The following is a 23,813-nucleotide window of genomic DNA, read 5'->3' as shown; positions in this document are numbered from 1 at the left end:
AGTGATCTATAAATTTTCTAAAGAAAGTCTGTCATAGTGAATAGTTTTCTTTCCAAGATTATCGTTGGTTTACTACCATGTCAGTGGTTACTCTCAGTAGTGGCTACATAAAATATTCTTAAACTGGTCAGAGGATCCATTTATAAATTTTTCAACCTGCATAGATCATTTGCAATCTCCCTCTATTCACGATGTGTTGATGTGACTGATATTAGTAACCAGTTAGAGTACTTAAATAATTAGTGTAATTGTTGCACGTATATTCCAGGGAATGTTAGTTTTGCTCTTAATATCAGAAAGTAAAAGATTTGCATACTGCAGTGAGTACATCGGACTAGAGAGAGAGAGAGAGAATCCTGGATTCTTAAGGGGGTAATCCGCTGTTTGAACTAGATCGTGTGCAAACATTTATGTAATGTAGATTTGTTTGAGAAAGGGAAAGTAAATAGCATGCTTTCATAGCATGAATGCTGGTAACCATTTACTAACAAAGATTTTTGCAGCATTGATGATAGTTTGCCATTATAAATTAACTTTTTTCTTTTGAAAGAAATATATAAACTCTGGAGATGGCATGAACCACTCTGCCCTATCCTTGCAAAAATGAGATTTACTGGAATTAATTGGCACCTAACAGTCACTTAGTTGTAATTGCCATCTGGCCTGATATATTAGAAGATAGTGATCATTAAAGGAAGTGAAGCAATGAAAATTAAGGTAACTTCTGCAGGAGGTAAGGGCACCAGATGAAAATGAGTGCAGGCAGGTCACTTTACCATTTTAGGTGCTAGTCTATTAAATGTTTACTACTCTTTTTTATATATGGAGGTATTTGTTTACTTATGCAGTGATTATTAGCTTGTGTCAGGTAAAGGTGTTATTTTTTTTCTCCATTAGAGAAGTGTTCTCTCTTACTTTCCAACATTGATTTCTGTAAGTTGAGCTGAGAAAGAAGAGATTTGATGAAAAAGATATCGCCAGTGGTTATGAATATTCAATGAATTTTAAGGATCTAATACATATGTCATTATTCTTAAGAATAATCTTCATTTAAAAAAAAAAAAAAAAGCTGTTGGAGTAAGTATGATACAGGAACAAAAGTATAACAAACTACTGAAAAGTCCTGCTATCCTGTAGGCGCAATGTCATTCTGAAAGAAATTCATAGCTAAGTGTTCCTGTCATCGCTATAAGATGGTGTTATAAGAGTCAACTATATCTGTTTTCTCTGTAATTGTTCAGAATACTAATGAAGAAAATGAAGAGGGCTGTATCATGTAATGAAGTGATTAATTTCTCTTTAAACTTTACAAGTAAATTTTTTCTTTCCTCTTTCTGTGCATAGGACTGCAGCAGTAATCGAATAGCTCAGTTATTTATTGCTACATTTCCAACACCCAGTGAACAACTTTCTCTACCAGAGAGCATCTCATTGGAAACTGACTATGAAAGTATATTACTAGAACAACATTCTAAAAGGTTAGAATATTAAATGTTTTTATTTTGTATTATTGATTTTTATTACTGATGTCATTAATGTTATTCTTATAAAATATTAGAAGTTTGAACAGAAACATTATCATTATTATTAAGAATATAACACAGTGTTTTTTAATCATAGAAACAAATTAAAATTTGATCTCTAACATGCACTCTCCACATAACCTGTGAATTGTTTTATTCAGCCTGTCTACCTTTCATAATTTATAGAGATCAAATAATTTCTAAATAACATTATTTCCAGTTATATAAAAATTTTTGCTTTGTTTTAGTATTTGATGAAAAAAGATTATCTAATCATACTGAGCAACATTTTCAAATAGGCAATATGTGTTTTACATATCTGTTTAATACAAAAAAAAAAAAAAAAAAATTAAGTACTGTAGCATTTCACTTAAATTACTGCATATTACATTTGTAATATTTGAGTAGCAAGAACCAGGTACATGCATTAAATTTTTATATAAATCAAAGGTGGTATTTGAAACACAAGTTGCTGCAAGCATTATATCATTGTGATTCAGTGAGTCATATAACAATATATGACTGTCTGAAAAGACAGCAGTGCTAGTTCTGTGAACTGTTGGTTTAGCTGCAATAAGCACAGTTTCATGTTATTTTCCATTAGACTGAGGATAACCTTGTAACATTCACCTCTACCAAAAGACAGTCCTGTCTTTTTTCATTAAAAAAAAAAATCTTAATTCATTTTTCCTTACTATTGATAATACACAGTAACCAGACAAGATCAGATCTCTCTTTCTCTCTCTGGCTAACACATCTAGTCTTTCCTGGCGCAGATACATCACATCATTTACCTCCTTGGTCTCTAAAAATTTCTTTTTCCTTTTCTTCCCAAGATGCTTCTTTCATCCACCAATCTACTAATGCTGTACAAATCTGAAATCCAGCTAATCTTAGAACATCTTCAGCTGTTGGATTGTCTGGGGCTTGTTCACATACATCTCTTCCTTCAGATAATCCCATAGAACATTCATGCAGAAATTAGGGCACTGCAGCCAGAAACATCAACAGCTGTCATGGAACATCTACTTTATCTTTGTGAAGCCAAAATTGGAAGGCATTTATGTGATGTGGCTTTTCATAACTAATAAAAAAAAAAATTTCAGATTCTATATGTCATTATTACAAAATAATAATAATAAAGTTGTTCAATGTTTTAAACCACTTTGTAACTTATGGGCCACCCTGTACAAGTGGCCTAGTTGTGAAGATACTTAACATGCAAACTTTGTTTACATATACTTGGATTAAACAAGAATCTAATTTCTGGACAAGTATAATTTATCTTTATTAACTGTTGCTCTCTCTCTTTCCAGTTTAGCATCATCAGTGAGTAAGTAAGTCATTGGCTATTCCCCTAAAATCATTTCCAGTATTCTTAAACAAATTGAACAGTAGTAGTCCATGTACAGAGCTCTATGATCACTGGACACATGCCTTTTCTTTGATACAATGCCACAATATACTACTCACTGATGTCTATCAGTTGTTCTTTTATCTATGTTACTAGCACAACTTTTACCCATATCCATCCCCATTTGTTTCAGCTTATTGGGTTCTTTGTGATATTCTGTTAAATGCCTTTGAAAAGGTTATCAATATGATGATGTAGCTGTTTTCCTTATCTAGCTCAGTTCTCACTTTATTGTAGAAAGCTAGTGACTTATTAAAACAAAGCCCCCCCCCCACACACACACAAAGTAATATATTCCTGTCTGCCCATTTGTGAACTCTGTCCTTAACCAACTTTAATATCTTAATCACGCCACTCTTGAAGTACTAATTGTTTTACATTCTACCTCTGCCTTGTAGTATTTTATATAACAGTAATATCCTGTTCTTTTCATTCCTTTGGAACTCTTCCACTGTTGAGACATAAATTGCACAATGTAGTTAGGGTACTACCATTTTTCATGCACTTCCCCATGAAACATTGGATGACATTTCATCTAATCCCCTGGCTGTTTTCACATAATATCCAAAACACTGCCAATTCATCTAGTTCTCTGCTCATGCTGATCTCTTTTGTATCAGCCACTGCCTTATATTCACCTGGATAGTACACACTTGGAAAATAATCAGTAATTTATTTCTTCTGCTTCATCCCTACCATCAGTCTTCACTTAGTTATCTGTCCAAATTGTTCTTCAATTTACATACCATATATATATATATATATATATGTTCTAATGAACATTTAAAAAGCACCATCAATCCTTGATATGTGTTCTCAAGGAATGTACTGGATATAGTGATAAAACTACAAGTGGAAATTTACTGCTTTCATGTCAACATTTTTGGAGAAAGACCAAAGTTAACACCATGTTCCAACATATAGATGTGCATAAATACACATGCATGTACCCATGTGTGCATGCCTCCTGAGATATGGACACTGAAATTACACATTACTTCTATTCACTAAGTATATTGGTTTGATGTAATTGCTAATGCACTGTGATATATGGGCTATGTAATCAATTTTTATTTAATAAAAATAAGTAGTGTATTTACACTACATACCATTTTTTCTAGGTCTGCTTACTGCAAAGCATTAAACTGCTGGTTCATATTATGAGTGCTCCTCTAGCAACTGCATATTGAGAGCTTCATACTTCATTGTGAACTGTGCACTCATATAAAAAAGACGTAAAAAAAATTAAAATAAGAAATTTAACGATATATAGTGATAGCATCGTGTTGTTGTTGCTACCCATACAAATGGGATAATAAAAATGATATTTGTTTATTGGCAAGAGCATTAGTTCTTTTTTTAAATGGTGGAAATTGTCAAACACATCTGGATAACAAAATACCAGTAATTGTCATTTGTAATAAGAATATGTTAAAAGTGAACAAACTAAATAAAATAAAAAATAAAATAAAACTGATAATAAAATCCACATTATATCATAGCATTTTAAAATTCATGTACTTTATGAGCATCATTGTTATATCTGGTATCCTCAAGAGTTGTACCGGATATGATTTTTGGGATATGTGGTCAGTTAAATTTTTAATAAAAATAAGTAGCATATTTACACATGCCATACCATTTATTCCAAGTCTGTTTACTTCAAATTGCACCAAATGAAACTTCTGCCTAATAAGTTGCAATATTGAATTAGCCATTAATAAAAAAAAAAAAAAATTTTTTTTTTAAATAAAAAACCCTGAAAAATATAGGAGAGAAAGAAGCATATTTTCTGTAAGTATTGCTCTGGGTATCTTTAACGTATAATAAACTCGAGGTAAACACCTTTCTACATATTTGCCTCATCCAAAGATTTTTATTAATAAAGTTGAGCACCTTTTGGCTACTTGTATATGAGATATGTGATTTCTGTATTACTCCAACCTTGGTATCTCTCTCCTGGTCTGGCTCCCACTGATGAGACCTCAATAAAGGTCGAAATAAGTCTGGGTAGTGGCCCTTCCCATTATGCATAGCATTATACATGTCCGAAAGGGGGTGTGCTTTGCATTTATGGGATACATACTAAGGCAAGTGATATGAAGTCATTAGCCTCTATATGCAAGTAGCTCAGACTTGAATATATTTCATGTGCAAAACATTGTTTTGCTTCCTTGGGAAAAAGATTAAAACCAAGTACCAGTATTGGTATTTCGTAGTGCGATAATGTTTTGGAATAAGAAATATATAGATAACAGCTCTATAAATAAATACAGAACAAGGACAGACTGAAGAAATTTAAATAACCAAATTAATTAGACCAGGTGATACATTAAATCCCATCTTATTTAATTTACTGATGGAGGAAATAAAAGAAGTAAACCAAATTGAAAAATGTATAATACAAATTAAAATTGAAATAAAAAAGAATAATTGCATATGCTGATGATATTTCTGACTAGTAGAAAATGAAGATTACCTACAAAGATAACTAAATACATTTAGTAATGCAGCAAAGGGGGAAAAAATAAGAAGATATCAACAGAAAAACCTAACACAATGACAGTTGCCAAGGAACCCATAAGATGCAAATTAGAAATTAAAGGGAAAATAATTAAGCAAGTGAGTAAAATTAAATAGTTAGGAATAGAAATAAACACTTATGGCATCACACAAAATGAAGTACAAGAACAAAAATTAAGAAGTCAAGAACTAACAAAAATTAGAAGAATATCTGGAAGAATAAGAACATAAGCAAAAAAATATAAATAGCAATCTATAAAGAAGTAAATCGACTAGTACTGATATATGAGCAGAAACACATGCAATAACTACAAAAATTAGACAGATCAGTGGAACTACTGAGATTAATGGAGATGTTACTAGTATTTGTGAGTTCTAGAAAAATTGAAAATGTAACAATATTAAACAAAATCTAGAACTCACAGATCACCAGTAAATTATTGGACCCAAAAATGGAAAGAAGAGTAGAAAAATCATATAGGAAGAATGCAGATGGACAAAGAAAGTAAAGCATAACATACCCAATGGGGAAAAGAAATAGAGGAAGAGATAGTGGGACGTGATTTGAAAATGGAGGTTACTAGTATTTGTGCTTAGCAGTGAACTATAAGTTTCATATAGCAAATAGCTATATAAAATTTTTTAATATTTGTTATATACAATTTTAATTAAAAATTATCGTACACATTTTACCTACTTTTTATGTATTTGTACAATAAATTTATGCTTACTAAACTGTGTGTTAGATAGTTATCTTAACTAGTAGACTAGTAAAAAAATGTAAATTTCACTAAATAAACTAATAAATGTGTAATTTAATGTGATCTGATGAGAAGTGCTGTTAGGATGCTCCTGAAAGATCGGTGATTTTTGTAGACATATTAGTTTTTGCTACCCTTAAGAATGGCAGTGAAAACTTGTTACAGTAGGGCTGTGTCTAAAGCGCAGGTTAAAGTTGTTATTGCTGAGGATGAGGAGAACCTTTGTCCCGATGAGCAGAAGCATTGCTGCAGTGATAATGATAATACACCCTCTGTCCAAAAAGAAACTGAACTTTTGATAGAAAATAAAACACAGGCCAATTATAATTATTCAAATAATTTATTTCAATCTATATACTCTCCATCAGCTTTGATACAGCGTTTGGCATGGTCAATTAATTCATTAAATGAGTTTTTTATATCAGTTTTTGGGATACTGTTGAGGGTCGTGGTTACTGCTGCTTGAATGTTTTCAGTGGTGTTGTATCGCTTTCCTTTCATTGGCAAATGAAGTCAGGGGATGAGCAGAAGCATTGCTGCAGTGATAATGATAATACACCCTCTGTCCAAAAAGAAACTGAACTTTTGATAGAAAATAAAACACAGGCCAATTATAATTATTCAAATAATTTATTTCAATCTATATACTCTCCATCAGCTTTGATACAGCATTTGGCATGGTCAATTAATTCATTAAATGAGTTTTTTATATCAGTTTTTGGGATACTGTTGAGGGTCGTGGTTACTGCTGCTTGAATGTTTTCAGTGGTGTTGTATCGCTTTCCTTTCATTGGCAAATGAAGTCAGGGGATGAGAAAGAAGTCACAAGGTGCTAAATCAGGTGAATATGGTGAGTGCAACACACAAACTTGGTTTTTGCTCAAAAACTGTCTCACAACGTTCGAATAATGAAATGGTGCATTATCGTGCAAACATGACCAGCTGCCTGCATCATATTCATGCCGTACACGACAAATTCTCGCTATTATTCGTTTCAAAACTTCGAGATAAAACTCGCCATTGATCGTTTGGCCAGGCAGAATGAATTCTTTGTGGATAATGCCCTCGGAATCGTAGAAACAAATCAGCATTGTGTTTACTTTTGACTTCTCCAAGCCACTTTTTTTCAGATGCCCCTCTTCTTGTGGTCTCCACTCAGCACTCTGGCGCTTTGTTTCGGGGTCATACTCAAAACACCACATTTCATCATCATTTCAAGGAAGTTTGAGTCCTTACGAGCGGTTTTAATGAGGTCCTTGCAGTGTTCAATTCGATACATTTTTTGGTCATTGGTCATTTTGTGGGGAAAAAATTGCAAATTCAATTTACGAAGGCCCAAACTCTCATTCAAAATGTTGTGCACAATTGATTTTGGAATTCCCAATTCATCTTCAATCAATCTCATGGGCGATTTCGGGTTTTCTTTGATGAAATCATGCACATTTTGGATGTTAACTTCGCTCAGTCCAGTTTTTGGGTGGCCCGGCTTTTCGTCGTCCTGAAGCGTCTCATGACCACTTTGAAATCGCTTAAACCACTCATAAACTTCAGTACGGGATAAGTATTCATCACCATATGCTTTTTGAAGCATTTCATGCATTTCAGTAAAACTTTTACCAAATTTAACACAAAAATTCAATCGCAGCTCTATGTTTGAAACTCATTTTTTGACCGTTCGGCAAAACACACTGTCACTCTTGGCACTATAACTTGGCTTCTAATGAAACAAATGTCATAAACAGTTGACACAACACAATAAAGTTGCCACTTTCAACAACAGGTAGTGCCACTAGTTTCTTCTCTTTTCAAAAAGTTTGGTTTCTTTTTGGACAGAGGATGTATATCTGAGGATAATCTGACATTGGAAATATCCCAGTTAAAAGAAAGAAAATTGACCTGAGAATTAGAAAAGTGGAAAAACGTTAACAAAACTGAAAAGGATCAGAACAAGAAGAGGCAGGAAAACACTGAACTTGTTAATCATAATGTAAGTCAATTCAAATCTAAGAAAAAAGATGTGATATGGTATGGTGATTCAATCATAAAATTTCTGCTTGCTGAGAGAGTCACTACTTCTAGTTTCCCTGGGCCAAAAATTAGATATGTGAAATGTAATCGAAAAACAGAAAAGTAAAAGCGGTTGTAATTCTTGTAGGAACTAGTAATTTAAGTAGCGACAAATATAGTATGAGAGAGGATATAAAAGGTCTGTTGGAAGAAGCAAGAAAGAAATGTGAGAGGATAAAAAATTGTAGGTTTGCTATCCAGATGCAGCAGTACTGAGTTAAGAAGCAGAGCAGTGATGGCAAATAATTCCATGTGCAGGGTAGAAGAAATGGGTGTGAGTTTTTAGATGTGTGGAGTGTGTTTAAAGGCAGAAAAGACATGTATAAGAGGGATGGCCTGCACTTGAATTCATTTGGCATCAGGAGCCTGGAAAAATTATTGGGATGAGACCTAATGCAGAAAGTCAGAGAAACTAGATCATCAAGGGAAGAATGGAAAAAATTATGTGGAAGTTCAGCTATGTTATGCAAATGTGATAAAGATATGAATAGCTTTGAACATGGTTTATACATCTGGGAAAGGAATGGAAATATATGTTTTGGCTTCATACCTTTTGAGTATGTCTGGAGGAGGAAAAATAGAAAGTTCTACAACAAGGCCAAATCGATTGCATATCTAACTATAGGAATAGGCTTAGGTGGTAATTTGTTATGTCTATACACAAATGCCAGGAGCATCAGGAACAAAGGAGTTGAGTTTGTTTCTTTATTGAATACAATGTGGCCTAAGATTGTTGGCATTAGTGAAACCTGGCTATAAGAATCAGGTATGGTAAGTGGGGTTGAGTGCAATGGGTATACTATTTTTAGGAATGACAGAAGAGATAGAGATAGAAGAGGTGGGGGGGAGTACTACTAATAATATCAGATGACCTAAGTTGGGATAGAAACGCAAGAAAACAGTGATATAACAATGTCCCATGTAGCAGTGAGTTTGAGGCAATCTGCTGTGAAGGGGAGGGTAACAGAGTGAAATACATGGTGGATGTTACTACAGACCTGGCGGCTCATTTGTAGGGGACGAAGAAATGCATCGCCAATTTAGCCTTATGGGTACTAAACAAGTGATCATTATCGGTGACTTTAATTATCTAAACATTGATTAGAGAAAATCAAGAAGAGATTTTCAACAATTCAATAAATTTTTCTTCTTAAGAATGAAGAGAAATTTATTGAATTGTTGCGAGACAACTCTTTCAAGCAGCATGTGAAAGAAGGAACTTGAGGTCAAAGAGTGTTAGATTTGTTCATAGTGTCAGAAGGGGTCTCTTTTAAGAATATGACTATTTTACCACCAATTTGTGATCATGTTGTGCTTTTTTTTTGGGACGTATCTAATTATATTGATGTTCCCATTAGAACAGGTTACATGCTGAACTACAAAGATGGAAATTATGATCAGCTTAGGCTATCTTTTGTCCCATGGTATCAGTTACTGAATGAGAAAAATGTCAGCAATGCATAGGAGTCTTTGAAAAAGTGCTTAAATGAGGTGGTATCTGAATGTATACCTAACGTTTGAAGAATAAATGGGTTGGGAGTGAAATGGATGTGCAATCTTATTAAGCAAGAGATCTACAAGAAGATGAAGATGTTATCCATTAACCTTGGATAATGTGGAAAGAATATCTCGAGAATAAGAGTGAGAGGAGTTATGAAATATATAAAGCTCAAACCAGAAAAGTAAGATGCATTGTGCAGAAAGCTAAATTGGAGTATGAAAAGAAATTGGCTATGTAGGTTTAAAGGCAATCCGAAAGAATTTTATCATTATGCCACAAGCAAAAGAATGAATGAATGTAGAAGAATAACTTTATGAATGCAGATGGCACTCTAGTGTCAGATTAACTTGTTCACTAGTTAATGAGATTGCTCACTTTACTAAGATATGTCAACCGGGTGTATGTGTGTAACATGCTGCGCAGTTATAGTTCGCCCACCGTTTGTAGATCTCTCCTTGGCATTTTGCCAAGAATAGTCGATTCATGCTGAAGGGGAGAAAGAAATGAAGGATGTACGAATTGGTTGCCAACATGCGAAATCACGTGCTTTCTTGTCAGTTGCTGTACTAGTACTAGCTTGATTTTTGTTGTCGCTTTTTTGCATTACTTTTTTATTATTAATTTGTATGATGGATCCAGTACAGTAAACAAGTTCTGTTGTTAAACGTTTCAGTAGCTCTTGCAAAAGAATATTGAATAATGTGCTGACATTCTGCGAAAAAAGAATCGTCTCCTTGTTCCCCTTTCTCATGTCATAAAACGTGCAAGTGCAATTGCGGGCGTATCGGGGGCCGACTGTTAAAAGAATTCGTAGGGAATCAAAAGGTGAAGGTAAGCCAAAATTTAAATCTCCTAAAAAAAAAAAAGCGCCAGAGTAAAGAAAACCATCGAAACCGTAGCTTTGAATGATTTTGATGTAGACGTTATAAGAAGAACTATTCATGAATTTTGTGGTCGAGAAAAGAGTGCAACTGTTCCGAAATTGATTCCTGTGCTTAAAGAAAAAATTAATTTTCCTTGGAAAAGAGAAACTTTAAGGAAAATACTTCATGAAATCGGATTTTGTTTTAAAAAGTCCCAAAAAAAAGGAAACTTATCATGGAGTGAATGAAGTGACATTGTTTTATCTAGAACGCAGTATTTGAGAGCAATAAGACGTTTCAGGGAGGAGAAAAGACCGATTGTGTATCTAGATGAAACTTGGATTGATAGTAATTTAACTTATGGAAAATGTTCGCAGTCTAAAGAAGAATGTGGAGTGCTACAAACCGGAAATGCCTCGCGGCGCATAATAATTTTGTGTGCGAGTGGAGAAATGTGTTTTTTACCGAATTCAAACTTGCTATACAAAGCCAATTACCATAGGCAAATGAGTTCTACGATCTTTGAAAAGTGGACAGAAGAAAAACTGATTCCAAACCTGCCTAAAAATGCTGTTGTTATAATTGATAACTCTTCATATCACTCTATTCGATTAAACAAAGTTCCAAATTGGTCTAATAAGAAACAAGTTCTTATGGATTGGCTCTCTGCAAATAACATTTCTCGTTCTCCAGATATGCGAAAAATTGAATTGCTTAATTTGGTCAAAAGAAACTCGCCCACAACTAAACTATTTAAATTCGACATGATGCTCAAAGAACATGGATTTCTAGTTTTGAGGCTACCACTATATCATTGCGATATTAATGCTATTGAGCATGTTTGTAAGAAGTGAAAAGTTTCATTCGCCATTGCAACGTAACTGGAGATATGTCGAAACTTTTTAAGCTTTCAGAACAGGCGATTGAAAGTATTACAGTTCAAAACTGGGGAAAATATTGCTTTCATGTCACCTCATTTGAAAATATGTATTGGGACAGAGACGGAATTATCGAAGAATTATATGAACCTTTGGTGATCAGTTTAAGTGAAAGTGATGACGATTCGGACACCGATTCAGATGACTATGAAGATTAAAAGGATTTGATAATGGTATTTTTTTCCGACCTTTTTTTGCATGGGTTTGTTAAAAGAGTCGCAACAAGTGATAAATAATTAATCAGTTCAGGACATTAAAGTGTCTCAGTTCTCTCAACTGTAAGTTTAGAATATGTAAGTTCATTTGAAAAAATTTCTGTTTTTCTGTATAATTATTTTTATTTTATAAAAAACTTTCTTAAAAATAAACTTAGTTAAATTTTTGTTTTATGCTATACCTTTTTTAATTTTGTTAATACTCTACGTACATTTTTCCAACTGTTATACCAGCAAAATAGTTACACTTTAAAAACTACAATGTTCGTAAAAGAAAAGCTAAATTTTCTGACCTGTAATAATAAACAAACACATCCTGGAAGACAGATTGATTATCCTATTATCGGAATGGATTCTCCTTTTTCTGACATGCGCGGAAGTGTCGAGGGACCTCTAATCAGTGGGTGAACTATACATACATACGTGAGAAATTTTTTAAAAAATTTCTCACTAATTAAAAAGATCAGAATAACATTCCCCGGTTATTGTTTTACCCTTGTCAAGATAATTAATAAACAAAATGCCTTTAGCTTCTCAAAACACCGATGCCATGACCTTTCCTGCTGATGGAACCGACTTTGTCTTCTTTGGCGCTGAACAACTGGCTTCTGTCCACTATTTTAACTGCGGTTTGGATTCTGGTGTGTAATGGTGAATCCAAGTCTCATCCATAGTAATAAATCTACTCACAAAATCAGTTTTATTCTTGTTAAATGCTCCAAGCATTGTTCAGAGATTTTCATGCGAGTGTGTTTTTGATCTGCTATGAGCAAGCGTGGCACCCATGTTGCGCAAAGCTTTTTCATTTGCAATTCTTCATGCAAAATATATCCTACATGTCTTTTGATGTGCCTATAGTGTCTACAATTTCATGCACTTTGACTCGCTGGTCATCTAATACCATATCATTATTATTATTATTATTACCACGGGCTACTCCAGGAGACCTTAGACTCATCGAGGGAGGCCTAAACATCATGTTCACACAGCTTTCAACATTCTCACAGTATCTATCATACCTTGCCTTGAACTCGCTCACTGTCATAGCACCCACAACAGACTCTGGCAGCTTATTCCACTCATTTACCACTCTAAAAGTAAAGAACCCAGCTCTAACACCCCTGCTAACCACGCTCTTGCCCAGCTTCCATGGGTGTCCCCTAGTTCTCCCACCACCAGTCCTGATCTCAAAAATATCATCTGAATTAATCCTATAGAATCCTTTTAGCAATTTGAATGTCTCAATCATATCTCCCCTTTTTCGCCTATCAACTAGTTTCTGCAACCCAAAAATCTTCAACCTGTTCTCATATGGTTCATTCCATCGACCTGCTATCATCTTAGTCACTCGCCTCTGGATCCTCTCAACCTCCTCCCCATCAAGAAGGAACCGAGGTGACCAAATCTGGGCACAGTAGTCGAGATGAGGTCTTATCAGGGCTCGATACAGAGGTACAATAACTTGTTTTTCTCTGCTCGTCAAGGTATTTTTCAACAACCAAGTGAGTTGATGAGCTGATTTAGCTACTTTTGCAATGTGCCCCCTAAACTTCATCTCCCTATCCACCAACACTCCCAAGTCCCTGGCCTCATCAATCTCTTGGAGTACAGTTCCACCAATGTGGTATACTGCTGCTAATCTTTTCACTCCGAAATGCATAACCTTACATTTTGTCACATTAAATTGACATCCATTATCCTTAGTCCAGAACTCCAATCTATCTAAGTCATCTTGCAAGACTTTGACATCTTCTGCATTCACTATCGCCCTACCCAACTTTGCATCATCAGCGAACAAATGAACTGTCCCACTTAGACCCTTCCCTATATCGTTAATGAACAGATTAAACAGCAGTGGTCCAAGAACAGAACCCTGTGGCACACCACTAGTCACAGGCCGTTTTTTGGACTCTACTCCTGAATAAACTACTCTTTGATATCTCTCCATCAACCACCCAGCTATCCATCTCACCAACCCTATAGCCATTCCCATATGTTGTAGTTTACGGATTAGAATTCCATGTGGTATCCTGTCAAACGCCTTTGCCAGGTCCAGCAGTATCACTGTAAACCCATTTCCCTTATCCAGTTCAGCTGTCACCTTGTTATAAAACTTGAGCAAGTTACTGAGGCATGATCTACCCTTCACAAAGCCATGCTGTCCTCTGTACAGTATCTCATTTTCATCAATCCATTCCTGTATTTTTCCCTTGACTACTTTCTCCAAGACCTTGACAACGACTCCTGATATGCTGATCGGTCGGTAATTTGCAACCATAGGCTTGGATCCTCCTTTATGCAGTGAAACTATTTTCCCCTCTTTCCACGCCTTCGGGACTAAGCCAGACCCGAGACTCAGATTAAACAACATGGTCAAGGGCACTGATAATTCCTTAGCCGCTTCACGCAAGACCCGTGCCGGTATACCATCCAATCCCACAGATGTATTCACATTAAGGTTCTGTAATAGACTATTCACCTCCACTTCATTCATCACAATTCCCATATAAACTAATGGTTCCTTCATTTTTTCAATGTCACCACCTGGATGATATACTTTTGCAAAGTGCGCGCTCAGTAACTCCACTATATCGACTGGTTCAGTGAACTCTTTACCATCGTCATTCCTTAAAATAATTTTGCCATGTACAGTTTTTTTCTTTTCAGCATATTGAAAGAACTGTTTGGGATTCTCTTTTGCTTGCATAGCTAGTTTCTTTTCATTATCATCTTTTGCTGTTTTTACCACACTCGTTACCCTTCGTGCCTGCACTTTATACCGTTCGTGTGCCTGCAGGTCACCCCTTTCTTTAAATTCCCTCCATAGTTGTTTCTTTTTATGCAGCTCAAGCTTAATGGTGTTATTCATCCATTTAACCCCTCCTTGTTTCACTATTCGGACCTTAGGTATACAATCAGCCATAACCTCCTGTAAATGCTCTTTGATCACTTCCCATGCTCTATCGACATCCAGCCCTTGCAGTTGTACATGCCATGGCACTGATCCAAGCAATCTCCTAAGCTTGTCATACTTGCCAGCACGATCATGCACTTGATCAATGATTTCTGGTGTTGTTACTCTTTTTGGACGTCCTTCACTTGGATCATCTTCAAGGCTGGTACGACCACATTTAAACTTAGCATTTCATTTCTTTCTTAATTGTCGAAAACGAATGAGAAGAGTGCCCATAAACTTTTATGAACTTTGAATGAATTTCTTTTGCCATTAAACCTTCTTTTACAAAGAATTTTATAACTGCACGATACTCAATTTTATCCATTTCAAGGGATACAGACAACATTTTTTGCTTCAGATAGCTGTATTATAAAATAAACTACTTGATAGAATGACTTGCAGTTTTACATGGATGCTTATGAGAAATGTACCAACTTAGAAAAAAAAAATCTTACTGATAGTGTTGCCATCTATGATTGAGGCAGTGATCTGAAAAAGTTCTCTGCCTCAATCATAGATGGCAACACTATCAGTAAGATTTTTTTTTTCTAAGTTGGTACATTTCTCATAAGCATCCATGTAAAACTGCAAGTCATTCTATCAAGTAGTTTATTTTATAATACAGCTATCTGAAGCAAAAAATGTTGTCTGTATCCCTTGAAATGGATAAATCTGTCAAGAGCTACGAGGTTTAATCAGTGTATGTTGTCAGTTTAGTTAACCTTAAAAAACGATTGCTTCCATTTGTTACTTTTATTGCTGTAATTAATTTTTTTGACTTCCATTAAATCGAAAAATTCATAGAACATTTATTGTAGAAATTAGATTTTATCATTGTATACTTAATATCACTAGAGTATTGAGTATTTCTTTGCATGTATTCTGTTTGATATGCACATGCTTGTTCTTCTTAGCCGTAGGCTCTGGGATAAACTACAAGATTTAGATCAGACACCAGCTCTGCACTTTCAGTGGGGAGTCTCACATTCATTCCAGCAGATGTTGCAGTCTGTTAGCATTGATTACCACAGTATTGTAAGTAATCAACTAAAAGTTATTAATATTGATTTCATTTCCATTTTAATGTATTATGTTGCAGAACAATTAAAAGTAATTTGTTGGATTTAGCCGAAATACTCTCATTGTTTAATCTCTAATGAAAATGTACTCTTCATAATGGGGGGGGGGGAGTTCATCAGCATTTAGCCTGTTAAATATCATTTGATGTATAATTATATTTCAGTAGTGTTCTCTGTGCAGATCTCATTGCAAGGGATTGCTGATTTGTATTTATTGTTGCTATGGTTTGCTGTATTAATTCCTTTTTAAAGCATGAAACTTTTTCTTTTTTTTGTTGTTATCAAGTATAAAAAGTAATGGCATTGTCACTGTAAGTTATGTTTATTAATGTCATTTGTACTGTGAATTCATATTTCTAATTTTCTTTTATGTATAATTTTTTTATATTTTAATTGTTTTTTTTAAACAATGGCATTTATTACATAACCTTGGATTCTTGAGAATTGATATTGATATGTTTGACTGAATTTGACAAAGTTTTGTAATGTTGGCAAAAGACAAACACGTTGGTCTTGACTGTATACAAAGTTGTTCAATTGTGCACTTTTAATCAATAACAGTGAGTTTAAAGCACATGCATGCATGTGCAGTGTGAGAATTAGAGAGTAGTTAGGAGAAGAGAAAAAACTCATGGCAGGGTAACATGGTGATTACGAGGTAGCCATTTTTAACAGATGAGAGTCATATGAATATATTCCAAGAATAATGGGTTTATCTGAAAGTATTGATTTCTTTATAATGGTATGTGACCACCAAAAGATAATCTAGAAGTTCTCAAATACAGTTTTTGTTGTAAGGAATAACAGTTGTTCAAAGTTAGAAAAAGCAAATTCCAGTGGTTTGTCTACTGTTTAGTTATAACCCTGTGTTTGTTCCTGTCAATTGATGGAATGAAGATGGAACATTTTATTTCAAGCTGAAAATTGTGTTGTTTCTTCTAAATAGTGTTCCTTGTGATTGTGTGTTACAAAATACTGAAGACAAGAATTAAGAAAACATTTATTCATTTACGCATAGGAACTGAATATGAGTAATGAAGATTGTGCTTAGAGAATTGTATAGCAGACAGTTTACTCTAATGTATTTTATCTTCGTCTTTAACTTTCTGGAAGAAGCAAATCTTCCTGAGATAATTTGTACTCCAGTTACAAAAGTAGAATGTGTTCCTTATCTTGAAATGTGTGTGGATCTTGAGCCGAGATGAGAATTCCTTATTGGGACGAATTGTATTAAAATGTAGTAGTTCTATTAATCCTATAGTTATTCTCAACCTTTTATGCTTCACGTACTCCTTGGAAATGTTTATATAATTGGCATATCCCTTGTATAGATAGATATAGTTATAATATAACAATGGGAATAAAATAAAACGCATGCACACATTAAATTTTGTATTCATAAATTACATCTATTGATAAACACAAAGAGTGACATAAGCAATTTAATAAATCTTATAAAATCATAAACAATTTACTGGGTAATCAGTGAGATGGTTATGTTTGTTTACGCTTGCACCATCACACCTGTTCATCAATGGTTGGGGATATCTTGCTAAGGTATATTTTCAAGTCATCTTCAACATCCAGCCTGTTGCTATATTTATTTTTTTAAAGCAGCCGCACTTCATCACTCAGTTCTCAGAAATTAATCAGTATCACAGTTGCCAACTTGCAACTCTTGAGCTCTTACGGCGTACTCTCAAAAATTTTACCATGTACCCCAAGGGGTATGCATACCATAGGTTAAGAACCCCTACTATAGAGGATTACTAAAGGAATGTGTGTGTTTCCTTTTGTTTGTTGTTTACTCACTGTATTAAAAAAAAAAAGTCTTATAGTTTTTTAATCCTAGAGAGGATTAGTAAAGGAATTTGTTTCCTTTGGTTTGTTGTTGAATTTCTTTAATTCCTGAATTAAATTTCAAGTGAATGAGTGTGAGAGAGAAAGTGAAATCTCTTACAATTTCTTAACGTAAATAATAATGTTTGCATGTATAACTATTTAATTAAACATTGTTTCCTTTGTATTAGTTTCTGTTTTATTTTAGAGATAAAGATAAGTGAATGTACTAAGTTAATAAGCCGAAAGGCCATTTTACCGGCGAACATGTTAATAGAAAGGCGGATGGTAAATCCCTTTATGTTTCTACAGCCGGGTACAAAACTCGGATCGAAATCCATAGAGTTTCATGCTGAAAAAACTATCGGTGGGCCCAAGTGTAAATGATCACTTGGGTAGTACAACACCAGGGCAACTTTATGCAAAGGTGGAGCAAGCTCCGTCACTAACTTTAATATTCTCTCATAATGTAAAACCCTGCTCCTAAGACATGTATATATATTGTTTTACATTATGAGAAGAGGTCACTACCCAGACCGGTTTCAACCTTTTTTGAGGTCTCATTAGTGAGATTCGAGTTTCATACCCGGCTGTAGAAACATAAAAGGATTTACCATCCCCCTTTCTATTAACATGTTCGCCGGTAAAATGGCCTTTCGGCTTATTAACTTATTAATTAACAATAAATATAGGCATACACCACTTTGGCAATTCGAAAGTAGAGGTATGTAAGTTCGTGTTCACTTAAAACCTTGATATTCCAGGTCTACCTACTCACTGATGAGACCTCAACAAAGGTTGAAACCGGTCTGGGTAGTGACCTCTTCTCATAATGTAAAACAATATATATACATCTCTTAGGAGCAGGGTTTTACATTATGAGAGAATATTAAAGTTAGTGACGGAGCTTGCTCCACCTTTGCATAGAGTTGCCCTGGTGTTGTACTACCCAAGTGATCATTTACACTTGGGCCCACCGATAGTTTTTTTCGGCATGAAACTCTATGGATTTCGATCCGAGTTTCGTACCCAGCTGTAGAAACATAAAGGGATTTACCATCCCCCTTTCTATAAATGAATGTAATATGCGTTTCAATAGTTTGGGGAAAACTAGTAATATTTTCAAAGTAGATGAACATATTTCCTCCAAGTTAAATGACTTATTGCTAAAAACTGATGACTTCGCTCGCTGCGCAGAAACTGTGGGTCTACATATAAACAAGAAGAAAGCCAGAGTCATGCGAATAAATGAAAAATCAAATAAAGAAATTAAGTTAAAAAATGAAACAATTGAAGATGTTGATACTTTTACATACCTTGGATCAGTAATAAATAAACATGGCGGCACTGATGAAGATATTTTACAGAGAATTGCTAAAGCACAAAATTGTTTCAGGTCATTAAACAAATTATGGAAAGCATGAAATATTACAGTTAAAGTGAAAATTAATGTCTATAAATCTATTGTGCGAGCAGCACTGCTATATGGCTTTGAAACTTGGAAACTTTAAAGGCATAAAGTAATAAATTGGACATTTTCCAAAACAAGTGTTTAAGAAGAATTTTAAAAATCTTCTGGCCAAATACAATTACTACCAAGTAACTTTTAAAGAAAACCTTCTTTAAAAGTTACTAGATGAAGAGGTTTGCCTAATAAGATAGAAATGGACCGGACATGTTTTTTGCATGAGGAAAAACAGAATTCACCAAGGAACACTAAGTTGGGCTCCAGAGGTCGTCCAATATTAACTTGGAGAAGAATGATGGAATCTGAAATGAAGAAGGCAAGATGGGCGAGTTGGGCAGAAGCAAGAGCAACTGTGAAGTTAGGGGAAGATGGAAAACCAGCATTTGCAGCCTTATGTGCCACTAGGCATTGAAAGACTTGATGATGATGAGATGAACATATTTGGAAGAAAATGGATTCTTCAGTGATACTTGTGGTACAAACCTAACCTATAATATAAGTAGTGTTTAACCATGCTACCGGCCAAGACGTCTATAGACATCAAGTTTATCATGGATGCGAAGTGCATGTTAAAATTGTAATGCCATTGATATTACATTGAAATATGTGATGGATACGAAGCTTATAAGGATGCGTATTTGATCCATAATGGCCGGTAAGGTGGTTAAAATAGGTTCTGTAAGTAATTAAACACACACATTAAGTAGTAAATAAAACAGTTTACTTCTATAAATATACTTTTGTTTTTATTCATATTTTACTGTTCAAACAATAACAGCATGTACAGCAACTCAATAACCATTTGCATGACTTTCACCTCCATGTGGGGCACCTGTTTTTGCCAGAGGGGGAGCTCCCAGTCATGGTACTGGCTGTTTTCAATCCTTCTCTTTTTCTTTGCTTTCCCATCACTGGGGTCCAATGTCCTGTTGCTGTGCAGTGTTGCTTGTGGACATCCAGAAAGAGGTATCCTTGTAGTCTTGTACTACTTTGGCCTCTGCTTTGGTAAGACAGGTGACCCTGGATGTCCTGGCCAAGCTCAGTTGGTTAGTGGACTTGCCTGCAAGGGTCAAGGGTGTTACAGTAAGTCTGATACCCTGTTGTCTGGGAATGGGACTCGAGGCTTACTGTGGTGTGGTTATAGCATCTGGGTCAGTCAGTGGGTGTCCACGTGTGGCTTTATGGTGGGTGTGGAGCTCTAGCACTGAACAACAAAAATTCTCTTGAGTGTGAATTCATTCTCAAATGTTTCAGGAGGCCCTAACAAAGTCCATATATACTGTAAAAGTCAAAGTACTAATACTGTAGATAACAGAAGTAAACAGTATAAATGTACCAGTACTTCTAATCATCCATGCAACAGGTGAAAAGCCACTAGGGAAAATGTCATTCTTCTTTATTCAAAAGGGTTCAGAAAGACTGGCAGGATTTCCCAAAACTGTCAAGAAACTACATTCTGGTGATGTCCTTGTGGAAATATCTAGTCAGCAACACTCAGAAAAATTACTAAAGGTTACATCAATGGGTAGAATACTGATTACAGGATATCTCATAAAGCATTAAACTCTTTTAGAGGGGTTTTGTCAGAATGGGATCTCCTTGATGTTCCAGATGAGGAGATATGTTCTGAGCTTTAAGATATATCTCTGCTGACCAGTAGGGATAAAAAAAGTTGTCATTCCATTGTATAAAGCCCTAATCTGGACTGTTGTGCTCAGATTTGGTCTCGAGGATTTGAAGGAGATAAATTATCCTTGGAAGGAGCGAAGAGATGAATAACAAAGATGGTATCAGGGTTGTACAATGTTAGTTATGAGGATAGACTGAGAGAATGTGATCTGCATTGCCTGATAGTGGTGAGAGAATGAACAGTGAATGAGTTCAAGGACTTTGTTTTCTAGGGTGAGCCTCCCGTGATGAGTTTTGTGACTCCATGAAGGTCCTGAATCATAATAATATCAGGGAGTTACAGGTATGAGGTGCATCCTGATATGTAAGGATGGTCACCTGGTTCTGACTAGGAACATCCTTACTTTTAATATGCTTAAGCCTTCAATATCTGTTAAAATAGGGTATTTCATCTGTCTCGTTAGTCTATACATCCCAAATCCACCAAGATGCTTTAAATGTCAGAAACATGGACATGCCTGAACTTCCTGTTGTGGTTCTACCACCTGTGCCTGATGCGGTAGTGCACGATTAATCATGCTATTTACTACCACATCAAGCACAGGTGGTAGAGCCACAACAGGCATTTACTACCACCCTGTCTGATGTGGTAGTAAAGAGCATGATAAATCATGCACTGCGAAGAAGACCTAATGTGTCAGCTGTGAGGGAGAACATCCAACATACTCCCATTCATGTCAGAAGTGGAAGGATGAAAAAGAAATTCAAAATATTAAAACAGAACAAAACATGTCAGGATGCAAAAAGGAAGTTAGTTTCACATCTGTTTAGAAATCCTCTTATGCTGAGAAGATGGCAGTTAAGAAAATTTCAACAGCAACTCAAACTAGTATTTCTATTTCACCATATCTTGAACTTTATGATCAAGGTATGATGAAGGATATCATAGATAAACTACCAGACACTCCCACAGATGACTTCGGTATCCACCGAAACAAATCAAACTTACCAAACGATCCTTATCCACCAGATGATGTATTGGACATTTTTCCAGAGGAAGAGATGGGCACCGGCCATCCATAATTCCTAAAATCAGTTAATAGATATAAACCTAACAAAGGTAAACTCTCAATCCCTCAGAATTCAGGCATGTCTACCAAGTGAAAACAATAGGAAAAATTTCAAAGGTCATATCATTGTGGATTTCACAAAATATTGATGATATCAAGATTCTGCAGGAAACATATTTAAAACCTAGTGAGGCTCCATCTGAAGGAATTAATTGCATTGTTTGTAAGGACAACTGGAGATGGCCCTGCTTGTGGTAGAGCAGCTATGATAGTGGGCAATCATGCTCCTTTCCATCATGTCAAGTTTAATACTATCCTGGAAGCAGTAGTATCTGTAGGATTTCTTATTACAGTATGTTCCATATATTTACCACTGGGTAATTATATAACATCTTATATTACAACTACCTCTGCCCATTCTTCTGATAGGTGACTTTAATGGACACTGTGGATTAGTACTAACATGAATGGACAAGGTCATATCATTGAGCAAATACTTTTGACAGTCATGACTTCTCCTTTCTTAATAATGGAGTTACCTTCTTCCATATGCCTACCCAGTCATATTCTGCAATTGGTCATATAATCTGCTCCCCCTTCCATTTTTTGACTGCTGCTGTGGGATGTCTAAGAGAACATCTATGAAGGTTGTCATTTTCCTGTAATCGGCACTGTCTTCACAGGAACCATGTTCTCCTTCACATATGCCCATGTGGAAAATGGATCATGCTGACTGGAATACTTCCATCTTGCAATATTTCATGCTGAAACAGTCATTCAAACATGTATCAATGAAGCAGTGAAGTAAATAACAGATAGTATTGTCCGGGCAGCAACAGCGGCAATTCCGAAAACATCTCAATTTCTTCTCTATCGAAAGCCTTGGTGGAACCCAGAGTGCTAAGCAGCTAAAAAAAAAATCAAGACAGAACATGGGGTATAATTTGTGGATACCTACCACATTAAACTTAATAGCTTTTAAACATGCTTGGGCCAAAGTATGTTATGTGAGGCATTAGAGTCAAAAATAATCTTGGATCCAATTTACATCATTGACCAGCGAAAAATTGTATGGGATAAAATCTGGAGAAATGAAAGGTAGATATATAACACACCATTTGTTTCTCTTGGAACATAATGGATGTGTTGTTGCTGATCCCAAAGCTGTTGCAGACACTGTTGAAGAAAAATTTTGTCATGATCAGCAACAGCTTCATATCCTCTTGAATTTTTAATATTGAAAGAGCAGTAAGAGAAACAGCAGCTAAACTTTTCTACCAATTAGCTAGAACTATTGGTAGTAGTAGTACCAGAGCTAGAGTAGTGTATGATGTTGAACGTTACGTTAAGAAAGAACTAAAAAGAGCTCTTTAACTAAAGCATTTTCCATCATCTTCTATGAATCTCCTTCTCTTACTATACAACAGAACACTTATTGAAGAAACGTTTCTAGATTCCTTACATAAGTCAATTGTCACTGCCATCCCAAAACCAGGAAAGGATTCAACGCAATCAAGCAATTATTGACCTATTACTTTGACAGCTGTCTTTGTAAGATATTGGAGAAAATGGTTAATGTCAGACTCCTCTGTATTTAGAAAGCAATGATCTTCTCTCCAATACATAATGTGGCTTTTGTTGACATTGTTCAACGTTGGACCATTTGGTTTGCTTAGAAACATGTATAAGAGATGCAGAATGCATAATGTGGCTTTCGTTGACATTGTTCAACATTGGACCATTTGGTTTGCTTAGAAACATGTATAAGAGATGCATTCCCGAAACAAGAACATCTGGTTTCAATGTTCTCTGGCATGGAAAAAGCTTGGAGATATGGCATATTAAAAGATCTCTGTAAACTAGGTGGTTGTTGTTGTCGAGTCCATTAAAGAGCGTCTAGATATGACCATAGATCTGTAGGACTGCTTTGGCAATCTGTCGAACTTTGATGGAGTAGAGCTTTTCTC

General features: G+C 35.3%; 1 protein-coding gene across 5 annotated transcripts in view; it reads left to right on the top strand.

Moving 5' to 3' along the window:
- The window catches only part of LOC150101587 (uncharacterized), a 193,972-nt gene that overhangs the window by 85,137 nt on the left and 85,022 nt on the right, over window positions 1-23,813 (top strand). For all 5 annotated transcript variants that reach the window (XM_090400170.1, XM_090400174.1, XM_090400169.1 and 2 more), the window contains exons 3-4: window positions 1,345-1,478; window positions 15,676-15,796. In XM_090400170.1, coding sequence (XP_090256296.1) covers window positions 1,345-1,478; window positions 15,676-15,796 — 255 coding nt within the window. The remainder of the gene's footprint in view (window positions 1-1,344; window positions 1,479-15,675; window positions 15,797-23,813) is intronic.

The sequence above is a fragment of the Typopeltis vanoorti genome, chromosome 11 (genome assembly GCF_054136105.1).
Source record: "Typopeltis vanoorti isolate ZY-2024b chromosome 11, IOZ_Tvanoo_1.0, whole genome shotgun sequence".
Taxonomy (NCBI): Eukaryota; Metazoa; Arthropoda; class Arachnida; order Uropygi; family Thelyphonidae; genus Typopeltis; species Typopeltis vanoorti.
This window is presented reverse-complemented; position numbering and strand designations above follow the sequence as displayed.